Below are 16,844 nucleotides of genomic sequence, written 5' to 3' on the forward strand. Positions count from 1 at the left end.
TCTTCAATTTCTTCGTCATCTGCAGAGTTAGTTGGCATATAAACTTGTACTACTGTAGTAGGCATGGACTTCGTGTCTATCCTGGCCACAATAATGCGTTCACTATGCTGTTTGTAGTCGCTTACCCGCACTCCTATTTTTTTTATTCATTATTAAACCTACTCTTGCATTACCCCTATTTGATTTTGTATTTATAACCCTGTATTCGCCTGACCAAAAGTCTTGTTCCTCCTACCACCGAACTTCACTAATTCCCACTATATCTAACTTTAACCTATCTATTTCCCTTTTTAAATTTTCTAACCTACCTGCCCGATTAAGCAATCTGACATTCCACGCTCCGATCCATAGAACGCCAGTTTTTTTTCTCCTGATAACGACGTCCTCTTGAGTAGTCCCCGCCCGGAGATCCGAATGGGGGACTCTTTTACCTTTGGAATATTTTACCCAAGAGGACGCCATCATCATTTAACCATACAGTAAAGCTGCATGCCCTCGGGAAAAATTACGGCTGTAGTTTCCCCTTGCTTGCAGCCGTTTGCAGTACCAGCACAGCAAGGCCGTTTTGGTTAGTGTTACAAGGCCAGATCAGTCAATCATCCAGACTGTTGCCCCTGCAACTACTGAAAAGGCTGCTGCCCCTCTTTAGGAACCAAGCGTTTGTCTGGCCTCTCAACAGATACCCCTTCGTTGTGGTTGCACCTACAGTACGGCTATCTGTATCGCTGAGGCACGCAAGCCTCCCCACCAATGGCAAGGTCCATGGTTCGTGGAGAGGAAAGTATTTTATGAAGGCGTTTATCTGAAATGTAATCCTGTACTGAAGTGAAGCATGGACTACAAGCAGTTCAGACAAGAAGAGCACAGAACTTTTTCAAATGTGACTCTGAAGAAGACTGCTGAAGATTAAATGGGCATATCAAATAATTAATGAGAGGTTACAGAGTTGAATGGAGAAAAAGGAGAAATTTGCGGCACAACTTGACTAAAGTATGGGATTGGTTGAAAGGGCACTTTCTGAGGCATTAAGAACTTGACAATGTTGGTATGGATGTAAGTGTGGGGGTGGGGTAAAAACTGTAGAGGAAGATCAAGGCTTGAATACAGGAAGTGTGTTCAAGTGGATGTACAATACAGTAGTCATGTAGATGAAGAAGGTTGCACAGGATAGGCTTACATAGCAGTAACATCAAACCAGTGTTCAGACTGAAAATAACAACAAAAACATAAATATAAGAGAATGGTTATTGTGATTTAAGACAGTATTCACTACATTCAAAAAGCTTAAGAATTCTATAGCAATTGGACCACAAGGAAAGTTCTTCATTACGTTGATGACGAAGTAGTATTCGAGTCCTCTCTACATGAAAATATCAATTGACAGGAGTTGTAGAGTGAATAAGAGCATGAAGCCTCTAATTACAAATAGATAAATGTGAGTTTCTCTAAATGAAGTAGCATATCCAGGATAAAAATTTTGACACTGTGATTAACCCCTTAGCTGACAATGTCGTGTGAGACATAGCATGCTGACCTGACCAAACATCACCTAGACGTATCAGAGACGTGGTATGTTTACCGCGCCGAACAAGAGCAAGTCGTGTGAGAGACGTAGCGTCCCGACATGGCCAAAGATCAACTAGACGTATCGGAGACGTGGTACGTTTACCGCACCGAACAAGTGCATGTTGTGTGAGAGACATCATCGGTCAGCAGTGCCAAATGTAAACAGAACGTCTCTGACATGTTTCGGAGCTGATCGAGTACACGTGGCATACACGAAGTTTTCTTCGCCGCATTCAGACCTGCCAACATATCAAAAATACTTTCACAATGTTCCTGACGTGTAGCAAACGTATTCACAAGGCAAGGGAGACATGTGGTGGCATAGCCAACAATGATTTTGCAGGATATTTTGACAGCGGCAGTGACAGTGGTAGTTATGTTTTACCTCCTGTATGAAAACAGGTGTAAGCGACTGGTGATGGAAGATGATACTGACGAAGAAGAGCAAACCTACCAGCAACAATCAGAGTCGTGGATGTGGCAAAAGGAAGACAATGAACCAACAATCTCAACGTATATAAAAATTCCCGGAATAAAGGAAGCAGCTTTACAGTACGTGAGTACAGGCAAAAGAGAATTAGACGTTTTCTATGTAATATTTAATAGTACATTTTGGGAAAACATCATAACTGAGACGAATAGATATGCACAAGACATACTGTACAATGAACACAAGAGACGAAAAATAGACCAAAAGTGGTCTCCTATCAGCTGTAATGAAATAAAAATATACATTGCACTATGTATAATCATGGCTGAAGCAAGGAAACCATAGATTCAGATGTATTGGTCTAGGAGGGTCACTATAGAAATGCCAATATTTAGGAAGACGATGCCATTCAGGAGATTTCTGCACATAAGTAGATTTCTGCATCTAGCGACTAACAGTTTAGCCAACAACACACATAAGCTGTACAAGCTAAGGCCAGTCATATATATGTTCAATCAAACATTTAAGAAAGTGTACACAATGCAAGAGAATATTGCCATTGATGAATCATTAATGAAATTTAAGGGGCACTTATTCTACAAACAATTTAACCCATCAAAAAGAGTGAGGTTTGCTATTAAAATTTATAAATTGTGCGAGTCAAGTTCAGGATACTGCTATGATTTTAAGATATACATGGATAGTGACAAACGTGATGCTAGTGGTAGTGCCTCTGAAAGTGTAGTTCTAAAACTACCACAGACGGTATTACACAAAGGGCATACTCTATATTTAGATAACTGGTTTTCTTCACCGAAACTTTTCAAAACTCTCCTTACCAATAAAACTAATGTGATTGGAACAATGCACTCAAACAGAAAAAATATGCCCACAGACTTCCTGAAGGCAAAATTAAAGAAGGGAGAACATACAGTGAGTAGATATACTGGAATATTGGCACTAAAATGGAAATATAAACAAGACGTTTACATGCTTTCCACAAAACATTCAACAGAAGAAATGATTGCCACAGACACACCTCTCCGTAATGCGTCGTGGAAACCAAAATGTGTCATCGAATACAATACAGGCATGATTGGAATTGATCGCCAAGATCAGATGCTCGCATGCTTCCCTGTGATGAAAAAATGTATGAAAGGATACCGCGAGATATTCTTTTACCAATTTGATGTTTCTTTATTTAACATGTACATTTTGTATTACAAAATACATTGCGGCAAACGATAGAGCTACGCAAAATATAGGATTTACATTGCAGGATCAGTGTTGAAAACTACACCTGTTGCGGAATATAATCAGAAGGGACGATTAGCATCCGGCGATATACCACAAAGACTGGACGCACAACATTGGGCACATTTTCCCAAACATATTGATCCAACACCATCAAAAGTAAATCCTGTGAGAGCTTGTGTAGTGTGCAGAAAGCATAAACGATGCAGCGAAACAACATGGGAAGACAAAAAGTGTAGGGTTGCATTACATCTGCCAGATTGTTTTGAACGATATCATAAAATCGTGTACATGTCATTGTGAAGACGTTGCGTTTGAAAATATGTTTGCCAAAGGACTAACGTACAGGTCCCAGAATGTTTTGAACAAAATATTATACATTGCATTGTTGTGTATATTATTATTAAGATGTATTTCATCGATGTATGTTTGCTTATAAAGGGAAATAAAACGTTTGTGAATATATCGTTGCTTTTGAGACAATGAATGTTTCGATTCCAATGGGCAACTATTTGTCATTATTTATGATACCTGTAGAAATGTCACGTTACTGGTACCTCAAATACGTACTTACAAATCCGATGGGCATCTGCACGACTTCGGATGCCACCAAGCTTAGTACACCGCAGCCTTCGCGTGTGTAAGTGCCGGAAATCGTAAGGCACATCCATACCTTGCAGCCACTTACGGCTCACGCTAATGGAACTTAAATCGTAAGGCAAAGGGTTAAAATCAGATCCAACAAAAGGACTAAGAGTAATTACAATTTCAATATAAAGCAGAAGGAATTCATAAATTGACTGACATGACTACCACTGAAGAAGCAGACCTGCATCTGACAGAATCACACCATCTTATCGATCACCATCGTTACCACTTTCTTACTCTCAGTCATAATGCACAAACTGTTTCAGGGAAAGCATCATGTGCTGCCACTACATAATAATCTAAGCAAGGCATCACACATCAGAAGAAAGCTTACCAGGCCAACCTTGAGCCCACAACACTACTAGCCATTAAGCAACTGCTGGAAGAGCACAATGTATGAACCACTCTCTCAGCAACCAAAGCAGTCATCACCACAAACGCATGATGGCTGCCCAAAAAACAAAATGCACCACAAGGATTGCAGGTTACCGTACTTAATGTACTCACATCTCAGTTTAAAAATGCCTACTACTGTAAACCATTAGAAAAACATTAACAAGAGCTCTACAAGTAATAGAGACTTGCATCCAGGCAAATCATTTACCTTTACTTTCACTAAAAAGAGAGCAAGGAGAGCGCCGTGGGAGGTGGGACTGAAGGATGGTGTACACAACACATTAGAGGTATCGTAATCCAGCAACTTCTGTCCCTGTTCCTAATGCAAGTTTGTTTTCAAAGATTGCAACCACTGCCATCAGTTTGCTACTAGTCCCAACACAATAGGAAATCACCAACATAAATTAGCAATAGTTGCTCTTGGATTATAACACAGCCATCTACAACAAGAGGGTTCCAAAGTTAGCATGGAAACGACCTCTAAAACACATTACATACCCCCAATTCCACGGAAGTCAATCACTCGTGATTGGTCAAGAAGACATTGCCGGTTCCCAAAATGTGTTGCCATCAGTAGCTGAGGCAAGCAATGCCAAATGAGCCCAGATGAGATAAAACAGCACAGGTGATGGGAAGGCACTTCCATAACCAAGACTCCAAATATCATTAAGTCAGGTTTTTTGTTTCAGTAAAATAATCTAGAGCATATTGGATGATTATCCTTACTTGCCTGAGGCTTAAATCCTAATCCAGTAACTAAAGTATTTCTCCGAAAACTGCTCACTTGCTTTCTGATCATAACAACTAGGAAGAGCATCTCTTCAAACCAAGGCCCTTTGCAGCCGTTTAAGGTACATCCCTTCCTCCGACCTTGACACTTAGGATATGACAGCAGACTTTGCTTTTTATTTGCTTGTGTTTCTAAGCAAGTTAATTTATTTATAATGAATTTAAGTCCATACAAAGTCAGTGTGGCAGAAGATGTTAAGGAAATTTAGAGACATGATTTTTGTCCACCATGTGCTGCAAAGTGGTGTGCAGGGTATAACTATTAAAAACAGACAAAGAAAGCCCCAGGCTTGCCTTTCACCCCATCTGTGGATTCTTAAAAAAAGTTTAAGAGGGAATAATTCAGCATAGTTACTGTCACATCAAAATAAAGCATAAGTGCAGTAGTAAATTGACTTGGAATAAAGGAAGTACAGACAACTTGCCAACAGTTTTTAGGACAAGCATTCTGAATGAAAATTCAAAAATATCACTCTTTCATTACCTTTCAATCAAACTGATACTGCACAAACACAATTACTTTTCTTTGAAAGTTCCTGTTCCTAGGTGTTATGATTCACTTTTGCAGTCAAACTTTTTTTTTTTTGTTTCTGAATGTGATCATGGAATGAGGAAGACAATGAATTGTCATAGTTACATCATTCCAAAAGTGGCTCTCACTGATGGAAAAAGAAAAATGTTGCACAGGGATGGAAATAGGATGAAATGTTATGATAGAAAATACAAATATAGCTATAAATGTGTGAAATAGCTGAAACGATGTTAACATGCAGACAAAGAAGTTTGTACATTTGAGAATGGAGGGGTTATTGTGTACGTGTTCCAATATCTAGGACTGGTATTTATCCTAAGGCTTTACATCTTTTCTCATGGAATGAAACACTTGGGACGTAGGCAGTTATCAATTTCTTGGATGGGGATGTTATTTTAAATTTAACATTTAATGCTGTTTAAGAACAGTAGGATTTGTGCTGACAGTGTTTCCCCTTTCTCTATATCTTCATGAACAATACGCAAACGGCATTATAGCCTATATGCACCCATCAGTATCATATGACTTACACAATTAAAATTAAGAAATCTGACACGCAGGCTGCCAAATTGGCATTAACTAAAGAAGTTTGTTCCCACTTGTCAGCCGTATTGATACAGGCATGAAACTGCTTAAATAAGTCTGCACTTATTATTAATTTTTTTAATGAATAATGCTGCCTAGGTTAGACAACCTATTTTTATTTACTGCAGTATTCCAGGTAATGGAATCATCAGATTTATAAATGAAATTAAAGTAGCATAAAAGTAAGAAATGTTATACATACACATATGAAAGCACATTGATAGAAATTGTAAAAAGCCATAAGAAACAAAATAATGTGGGAAAACTCTAAATATCCTACCCTTAAAACAATGTCTGGTAACTTTGATATAGACAAGTCAGGCTCCGCATCCAGTACTTTCAACAACAAATTGTGGTCTTTTATATGGAAACTCCATCTTTTGGAAGGTGCATCTGCAATTAATTACAATAATAACAAAGCACTCATTATCCATATTATTACATCATAATAAAATAATAACAAAGCACACATTATCCATATTATAACATCATCATACAATAAAAAGTAAGATTTTTAATAGAAATTGTTGTTTGGGTAACAATCAATGAAAAAGCTAAGAATTTTGCATCTCATTGGTATGTGGGCCATTAGAGATGGAAATGATCACCATGTTACAATCTCACAAAGTTTCAGTATTGCAATGGAAGCACAGTTGTGACTGTGCCACAATACTGATGAATCCTAAACAGAAAAAAGATACATCTATAAACTAAATGACACACTTCTCAAAAGTGAACAATTATTCATAAAATTTGCAGCTATAGCTGTAGTCAGCTGAAGAGAAAGTCTGTAAAATTGGTAATGACAAAAGATCCACATTAACAATGAATTTACAGTAAGAACAAAGCAATGTTTAGGTTGTATCAGGACTTCACCAACAAAACTGAGGAACCATAGGTCACATATACATGATTACTTTTTGTTCAAAAACCATCTTTTTAATCTTATGTTTATAAGTTATGCAGGCAAGAAAGCCACAAAGCTCTGAAAATAGATAGAAACAATCATACACAAATTACTTTCTATTAAAAGAATATTTGAATAACTTAATAGATGTCCAAACAGTATGACTTGAAAACTCTTTATTACATGTTTGCTGCTCCCACAGCAATAACCATAAAACTCCTCAAATGACAAAATTTCTGCCATCAATGGTAGAAACTGATTGTAGTGCCTGCCTGGTGGGGGCAATGTGGGGGGGGGGGGGGGGGGGGGGAGCTATCAATCATGGCACGGTTCTATTTCTTGACATGGAATGTGCTTTGATTTGGACAATCAGCTCAGCTCTGGTAGCAACCGAAGCGATGTACACCACACTTGAATCATGCAAATGTGATGGTCACACAACAGCTCGGCCTATCCAATGTGCTCCAAAGCTGTCATTTAGCAGCGCTTCTGCTTTGGCACTGAAATGAGAAATGGCTTTAACATGCTGGAAACAAAAGTTGCCATGGAATGTGCTTTGATTTGGACAATCAGCTCAGCTCTGGTAGCAACCAAAGCGATGTACACCACACTTGAATCATGCAAATGTGATGGTCACACAACAGCTCGGCCTATCCAATGTGCTCCAAAGCTGTCATTTAGCAGTGCTTCTGCATTGGCACTGAAATGAGAAATGGCTTTAACATGCTGGAAACAAAAGTTGCCATGCTCAATAAGTAGTACTGTACCCAGCTGTTTTGTAGATTTGGTATGCATAAATTGTGGGTAAGCTGCTATAGAAAATTGTACTATCAGATGTATAGGTTTTGCAAAACGCTTACACATCATTCCATGGCAAACAAGCACAGAAAACATTTGCTGGTGATACCTAACAGGTATGATGCCTTAATGTTCCATAGTGAGGAAGTCTTCCACTACGTAATTTACACTTGTAGACAGCATGAGCATCTCTTCCGGTCTCCTTCTCCTCACCATAATTCATAATTATATCAGTGAACCTAAGTAACTGGCAGTATATTATGAATGTTAATAACTGGTTAGGCAGACTGAAGATTTAGAAACAGCACTACAAAATGATTATGATACACTGCTTTCATGACTAATTCACATCATTCCTATCTGTATCTACATTGTTGGCTGACAATTTGGATACTATGACACAGTATTGACTATTCCATGACATGAAAGCTGTTAATCTTTTGTTCTACTGCATCTCAGTGAAATGCTTGAGTGCCCAAACAAATGACAAAATTTACCTACATATAACCATTTTTGAGCCGTCAGTCTTCTGACTGATATGATGCAGCCCACCACGAATTCCTTTAATCCATTTTTAATTATTTATCTTAACAAATTACAGACAATGAAAGAAAGGGTTTTTTTTGTTTCTTTTTACTTACCATATTTTGCACTTCCCATAGTTTTGAAAATGTCTATCATACGCTTATGGTAGCCAACATCTATAACAAACCTATCTTTTGAAACAAGTTTACAATATCCTGTAATTTTATTGGAAGATTGTGATTTGCCAAAAATGTTCTGATCATTGTCAGCACGCACGTTACTGTGGGCGGCATTATTAATCCACAGATCAGTAGAAGATGTACTGTTTTTATGTGAACTAGCTTGTATGTTACCATAAAAAGGCAACACTGTTTTAACTCCTTGAAGTCTGTTATCTCCTGTTTCAGAAGCTACTCTCTTAGGAGATTGTGCTTCAGGACATGGAACGGTACTTGATGAACTACGCTTCAATGTATCTTGTCCCACTGTGACCACATCTGAAGCCCTTTTATGATGGGTATCTGAGAAACTATTCTTATTATTTTGATAAACAGTTGCTGAGGCACTCTGCTGGTTCAAAAGTTTACTTCTTCTCAGTTCCTGTGCTCTTCGTTTGTTTTCTTCAATTCTCTGCAGCTGTTCCGGTGTCAATGTGGCCATGTCTAACAACTGAAAAAAAAATTACATTTGCACACTTAAATATCGCTTGAATAAGTAAATACATCTCCCCTGCCCAAAAACCTAAATGAGTGCTAAGGTCCATGAAGTCACTGATTAATGATTGCGTAAAGGGCCATAAGACTAATAACTAAATGTAACCCAGCCCACTATCAGGAAATATTTTAAAAAATTGGCACCCTTGAGTTCATCTATTAAAAAAAAGACTATATTACATGTGAACAGAAAGAACAAATAAAAAACTCAGAACATCATTTTCCACAAAGGGTTAAAACTATGCAGTTATTTCCCCAAGGAGATTAGAGATTCAACTAGAACACATTTATCTAAAGAAGCAGTCACTGGGTACCTCATAAATAATGCATATGATTTAATAACAATATCAAACAGGAAAATCCAGGATGGAATCGAATAATATTATAAAGAAGAAGGTTGCTACTCACCACACAGGATCGCTGACAGGCACAACAAAAAGATTGTCACAAATAAGCTTTTAGCCCTACGTAAGGCCTTTGTCAAAAATAGATCACACACACACACACACACACACACACACACACACACACACACACACACACACACAAAATCATGAAAACACAACTCACACACACATGATTGCAGTCTCTGGCAACTGAAGCCATACTGTGAGCAGCAGCACCACTGCATGATAGAAATGGTGACTGGGTGGGGCTAAGGAGGAGGCTGTGGTGGGGATGGTGACGAATAGTATGATAGAGATGGCAAACAGTGACTTCCTGCTGGGGAGCACACAAGGAAAACATGGAGAGGGTGTAGTCAGGAGATTAGACAGAGGGCAGGGGAGAGGTGGGGAGGAGGGGGGGATAGAGGAAAAGGGAAGAAGTAAAAAGACTGGGTGCGATGGTGAAATGAGGGTTGTGTAGTGCTGTAAAGGGAACAGGGAAGGGGCTGGATGGGTGAGGACAATGACTAATGAAGGTTGAGGCCAGGAGTGTTCTGGGAACATAGGATATATTGCAGGGAAAGTTCTGACCCACAAATTCAGAAAAGCTGGTACTGGTGGGAAGGATCCATATGGAATAGGTTTTGAAGCAGTCACTGAAATGAAGGATGTCAAGTTTGGCAGTGTGCTCAGCAACAGGGTGGTCAAGTCGTTTCTTGGCCACAGTTTGTCAGTGGCCATTCATGTGGACAGATAGCTTGTTGGTTGTCATGCCCACATAGAATGTAGCACAGTGGTTGCAAATTAGCTTGTAGATCACATGACTGGTTTCTCAGGTAGCCCTGCCTTTGATGGGATAGGTAATGATTGTGACCGGACTGGAGTAGGTGGGGGTGAGAGGATGTATGGGACAGGTCTTGCATCTACATGGATAAGAGCCATGAGGTAAGGGTTTGGGAGCAGGGGTCATGTAGGGATGAACAAGTATATTGTGTAGGCTCAGTGTTCGGCGGAATACCACTATCGGAGGGGTGGAAAGGATATTGGGCAGGACATTTCTCATTTCATGGCACGACGAGAGGTAGTCAAAACCCTGGTTGAGAATGTAATTTAGTTGCTCCAGTCCTGGGAGGGGGTGGTGGGGGGGAGGGGGAAGGGGGTTGCTGAATTGCAAGGGGAGTGCTCCTCTGTGGCTGGTCGGTGAAACTTTGGGAAGTGGTGGGAGACTGGAAAGATAAGGCAAAAAAGATTGGTTTTTGTACAAGGATGGGAGGATTGTTATGGTTTGTGAAGGCTTCAGTGAGACCCTTGGTATAGTTTGAGGGGGAATGCTCATCACTGCAGATGCGATGACCACGAGTGGCTAGGTTGTATGGAAATGACTTCTTGGTATTTAATGGGTGGCAACTATCAAAGTGGAGGTATTTCTGCAGTTAGTCGGTTTGATGTGGATGGAGGTACTGATGTAGCCATCTTTGAGATGGAGGTCAACATCTAGGAAAGTGACTTGTTGGGATGAATAGGACCAGGTGAAACAAATGGGCGAGACGGGACCAGGTGAAGCAAATGGGGGAGAAGTTGTTGAGATTCTGATCCAGATTGCAAAGATGTCATCAATGAATCTAAACCAGGAGAAGGTTTAAGATTTTGGGTGTTTAGGAAGGATTCCTCCAGACGGTCCATGAATAGATTGGTATAGGATGGTGTCATGTGGGTGCCCATAACCATACCCCAGATTTGTTGGTAGGTAATGCCTTCAAAGGAAAAGTAATTGTGGGTGAGGATATAGTTGGTCATGGTGACAAGAAAGGCGGTTGTTAGCTTGGAATCCGTTGGGTGTTGGGAAAGGTAGTGTTCAATAGCGGTAAGGCCATGGGCATTAGGGACATTAATGTAAACAGAGGTGGCATCAATAGCCACAAGCAGGGCACCGTGTAGTAAAGGGACAGGAACTGTGGAGAGTTGGTAGAGTAAATGGTTGGTATCTTTTATACAGGAGGGTAGGTTCTGAGTAATAGGCTGAATGTGTTGGTCTACAAGAACAGAGATTCTCTCAGTGAAGGCACAGTAACAGGCCAAAATGGGGTCTCCTGGCTGGTTGGGTTTATGGACTTTAGGAAGCATGTAGGAGATAGGAGTGAAGGGAGTGGTAGGGGTGAGCAGAGAGATGGATTCCAGGGAGAGGTTCTGGGACGGACCTAAGGATTTGAGGAGTGACTGGAGATCTTGCTGGTTTTTGGAATGGAGTCATTGTGACTAGGCTTGTATGAGAATGTATCTGACAGCTGGTGGAGTCCTTCTGCCACATGATCTTGTATCTCATACTACGAACCCCTCCCAACCCCCTACTCTTTCTCCATTCTATCCCAGTTCACTCCCACTAATTCCACCTCATCCAGTCACATTGCCATTGCCCTTCCTCATATTTATCCACATTCAGACCTGCTACCCACAATAATAAATACACTTTTATTATTTATATCTTTTCTTTGATCTCATTGTGGCCACATACCAAGTTTAGTGAGTTTTCGCCTTTCGTTATCATCGACTCCTTCAGATTTTATCTTATTTCCCTGTTTTGCATCTGTTTCTTCCTCTTTTTCATACATAATTCTACATTATTTACGTATTTTTTTGTATTTTTTCCACCACCATGGATCCTTGCTCCAGTTTCCTTATCCCTAGCACAAACCCAGTCCCTTATACTGTTCCTGCATCATTGCTTGGCTCATGGAATCCCACAAAATGGCCTTACCATCAAATTACCCATCTCCGGCTGCGATCCCTCCTTCCACAATGATCTCCATCTGTTCAGATTGCGCTAATCCTTAGCCCTCACCAACAATGCCCTGCAAAACCATATCGGCCAAGCCCAAACCTCCTTGCAGTACCTTCTCTCCATCTGCAAAATTCTCCTGCTATGCAATCCTAAGTTCCTGAAACCCGTAACACACACAAACTCCTGCCATCCAGGAACTAGAGCAACACACACAACAAGCTCTCCACCCTGCTCAATTCCTACTCCTGCCTTGGAGTACCAGCGTCAACCACCTCAACAACAACCTCCAAACCTCCCCCACGACCCCTCATAGCTGACAAACCCTGTCCCGCAGGCCTACTATGAGGGTGGTTTGAAAAATTCTCAGAACAGAATAGAAAAAAAGTACTTACATAACTAAAACTTTTTTATCTTTCAATGTAGTCTCCTTGTAGATTAATGCACTTGGTCCAACAATGTTCCAGTGCCTTGATCCCATTTTGAAAATGAGTTTCCTCCAGGCCTGCAAAATAGTTGTCAACTCTGGCTATCAATTCTTCGTTTGAAGTGAATCTTAGTCCACCACGAAAAATTTTCAGTTTTGGGGAGAGATGGAAGTCTTATGGAGCCATATCAGGTGCATAAGGCAGGTGTGGCAACAATTCATACCTTAGTTCGTGTAATTTTGCCATGGCGACAACATGCGTCTGGGTGCGCGTCAGGAATTGCGGCACCTATCTTGCAGATAATTTTTTCATTTCAGATTCTTCAGTTAAAATGTGATATACCATTTCAGATGGCGTCTGGCAAGCACGAGCAATTTCACGCACTTTCAATCAGTGATCTTCCATGACCATTTTGTGCACTTTTGCAATAATTTCTGGAGTAGTGACACATCTTGGCCGACCACAGTGTGGATCATCATTTAAGCTCTCCCAACCAAATTTAAATTTATTTTGCCCACTTGGCAACAGGTGAATATGAAGGAGCAGAATCCCCTAGTGTATTCTGGAAATTGGCATGGATGTCCTTTGCTTTCATACCTTTCTTTACAAGGTACTTAACCAAGGCTTGAATCTTGATTTTTTCCACCTTCACAAAGCACTACGCGTGAACAACAACAGAGCTACGTCAACGCCACAACTCTCTTCCAAGAGCACTGAAGTGGCACATGTTTACAGGCAACAGTCCAATGAATATCACGTGAACAACTCGTTGCGAGAACTTTTCAAACCACACTCGTACATTTACCCTGCCCTCCAAAACTCCCTCCCACCACCACCACCACCACACAGAATCCAGAAACTAAACAGACCTGAAACACACCTTTCCTCCAGAAGCCTTAGTCCCACAGAAATATCAGTTCTTACCAGAAACCTCACCTTTTGCCCCACTCCCAAATTCAATCATGCAGGACTTGTTAAAGACCTTCTCCCAGTCCCTACAATGGAAACACTTTTTTGCCACCAGCCCTATCAATCATTCTACCAAAGACCAATGTTGAACCCTGCCTAACTCAGTTCACTCCTCCACCCAACTGTGATCGATCCCCACTGCCCCCAAATCACTCCCTATTAACTTTCCAGAATTTCTTAACCTCAAACTTTGCTTCACCATAATTTCCCAAATCAACATGCAAACTAACCTTACATTTGCAAAAAGAACTGCAGTCCACCTTCTAAAAACTGATCCTGACCCTATAATCCTACCTGTGAACAAAGGCTCCACCATTGTTGTTTTGAACCGCTATGATTACCTGTAGAAGGACTCCACCAGCTGTCAGATACATCCTCCCAGAAACCTCGCCACAAAGACCCCATTCCAGAAATTCAGCAGGATCTCTAGTCACTCCTCAAATCCTTAGGCCCAGCCCAGAACCTCTCCCCAGAGTCCATCTCCCTGCTTAACCCTACCACTCCCCGCACTCATATCTCCTAAATGCTTCCTGAAGTCCATAAACCTAACCACCCAGGACGTCCCATGGTGGCCAGTTACTGTGCCCCCACTGAGAGAATCTCTGCTCTTATAGTCCAAAACATTCAGCCTATTACCCGGAACCTACCCTCCTGTATAAAAGATACCAACCATTTCCTCCACTGCCTCTCCACAGTTCCTGTCCCTTTACTAGACGGTGCCCTGCTCGTCACTATTGATGCCTCCTCCCTGTGCACTAACATCCCTAATGCCCATGACCTTACCACTATTGAACACTACCTTTCCCAATGCCCAGCGGGTTCTAAACCGACAACATCCTTCCTAATCACCATGACCAACTATATCCTCACCCACAATTACTTCTCCTTGGAAGACATTACATACAAATAAACCCAGCGTATGGCTGTGGGCACCTGCATGGCACCATCTGCCAATCTATTCATGAACCATCTAGAGGAATCCTTCCTAAACACCCGGAATCCTAAACCCACTCCTGGTTCAGATTCATTGATGACATCTTTGTGATATGGATCGAGGGTGAGGTACCCTATCCACATTCCTCCAGAACCTTAACAACATCACCCCCTTTTGCTTCACCTGGTCCTACTGTAGTGTCACGGAATAGTAAAGAGTTGGAAACGTGGAATATTGTCAATATTTTGTTGCCTATACCGAGAGCCAGAGGCGGTAGGTTAGCCAAGAGGTAAGAGGATTGCACATGTATCGGAATGTGTTGCCACGCAGGGGCAATGGCCTGGTTACACACAACAGGCCAGATAGAATTGCTTAGCACACGGGTTAGTGTTAGACGGAGACTTTCGTAGAATGTAAGACAGAGGTACAGCGTCAGCTGTACTGCATTACAGGGTTATTACAAATGATTGAAGTGATTTCACAGCTCCACAATAACTTTATTATTTGAGATATTTTCACAATGCTTCGGACACACACACAAAAACTCAAAAAGTTTTTTTAGGCATTCACAAATGTTCGATATGTGCCCCTTTAGTGATTCGGCACACATCAAGCCGATAATCAAGTTCCTCCCACACTCGGCGCAGCATGTCCCCATCAATGAGTTCGAAAGCATCGTTGATGCGAGCTCACAGTTCTGGCACGTTTCTTGGTAGAGGAGGTTTAAACACTGAATCTTTCACATAACCCCACAGAAAGAAATCGCATGGGGTTAAGTCGGGAGATCGTGGAGGCCATGACATGAATTGCTGATCATGATCTCCACCACGACCGATCCATCGGTTTTCCAATCCCCTGTTTAAGAAATGCCGAACATCATGATGGAAGTGCGGTGGAGCACCATCCTGTTGAAAGATGAAGTCGGCGCTGTCGGTCTCCAGTTGTGGCATGAGCCAATTTTCCAGCATGTCCAGATATACGTGTCCTGTAACGTTTTTTCGCAGAAGAAAAAGGCGCCGTAAACTTTAAACCGTGAGATTGCACAAAACACGTTAACTTTTGGTGAATTGCAAATTTGCTGCACAAATGCGTGAGGATTCTCTACCGCCCAGATTCGCACACTGTGTCTGTTCACTTCACCATTAAGAAAAAATGTTGCTTCATCACTGAAAACAAGTTTTGCACTGAACGCATCCTCTTCCATGAGCTGTTGCAACCGTGCCGAAAATTCAAAGCGTTTGACTTTGTCATCGGGTGTCAGGGCTTGTAGCAATTGTAAACGGTAAGGCTTCTGCTTTAGCCTTTTCTGTAAGATTTTCCAAACCGTCGGCTGTGGTACGTTTAGCTCCCTGCTTGCTTTATTCGTCGACTTCCGCGGGCTACGCGTGAAACTTGCCCGCACGCGTTCAACCGTTTCTTCGCTCACTGCAGGCCGACCCGTTGATTTCCCCTTACAGAGGCATCCAGAAGCTTTAAACTGCACAAACCATCGCCGAATGGAGTTAGCAGTTGGTGGATCTTTGTCGAACTTCGTCCTGATGTGTCGTTGCACTGTTATGACTGACTGATGTGAGTGCATTTCAAGCACGACATACGCTTTCTCGGCTCCTGTCGCCATTTTGTCTCACTGCGCTCTCGAGCGCTCTGGCAGCGGAAACCTGAAGTGCGGCTTCAGCCGAACAAAACTTTATGAGTTTTTCTACGTATCTGTAGTGTGTCGTGACCATATGTCAATGAATGGAGCTACAGTGAATTTATGAAATCGCTTCAATCATTTGTAATAGCCCTGTACATAACTTCGCATAAGTCTGCCGTAACAACATGTAACTCTGTCGCAAGAACACCTAAGGGGCGAGTACGACAGATGAATCAGCAGTATATGTGGAATGAATGCGTTCATAACAAACAAGCATGATGTCAGGACGTTGCTCGTGCTTCCTTTAAATACGCCAGCTTTAATAGCAACATGGCACTCGCAGTTAGACTTGCAGTTAGATGTGTACTGGGTCGCTGCATAGCGCTCAGCTCGGTGATCAACATGTTAATCTTTATTAAGGAGATATTGCAGTAAGGGTGGCCCATCCAGCAGCAGACATGAGGGGACAGTACCAGCTCTGATCCTCTCTGCTGCCACTGTCAATCATCAACCCAGGATTAGCAGACATCGCGGCAGACTCACTTGCCGCCAATGCTGACCACATCAGTGAG

The 16,844-nt window shown here is 41.5% G+C and overlaps 1 protein-coding gene across 2 annotated transcripts in view; it reads right to left on the reverse strand.

The window, feature by feature from the left end:
- LOC126457295 (SWI/SNF-related matrix-associated actin-dependent regulator of chromatin subfamily A-like protein 1) overlaps positions 1–16,844 on the reverse strand; it is a 132,419-nt gene that overhangs the window by 105,502 nt on the left and 10,073 nt on the right. For both annotated transcript variants that reach the window (XM_050093468.1, XM_050093467.1), the window contains exons 2-3: positions 8,547–9,099; positions 6,481–6,593 (exon numbers count right to left, since the gene is read on the reverse strand). In XM_050093468.1, the coding sequence (XP_049949425.1) occupies positions 6,481–6,593; positions 8,547–9,090 (657 nt within the window). In that variant the 5' untranslated portion in view covers positions 9,091–9,099. The remainder of the gene's footprint in view (positions 1–6,480; positions 6,594–8,546; positions 9,100–16,844) is intronic.

The sequence above is a fragment of the Schistocerca serialis genome, chromosome 2 (genome assembly GCF_023864345.2).
Source record: "Schistocerca serialis cubense isolate TAMUIC-IGC-003099 chromosome 2, iqSchSeri2.2, whole genome shotgun sequence".
In the NCBI taxonomy this organism is placed as follows: domain Eukaryota; kingdom Metazoa; phylum Arthropoda; class Insecta; order Orthoptera; family Acrididae; genus Schistocerca; species Schistocerca serialis.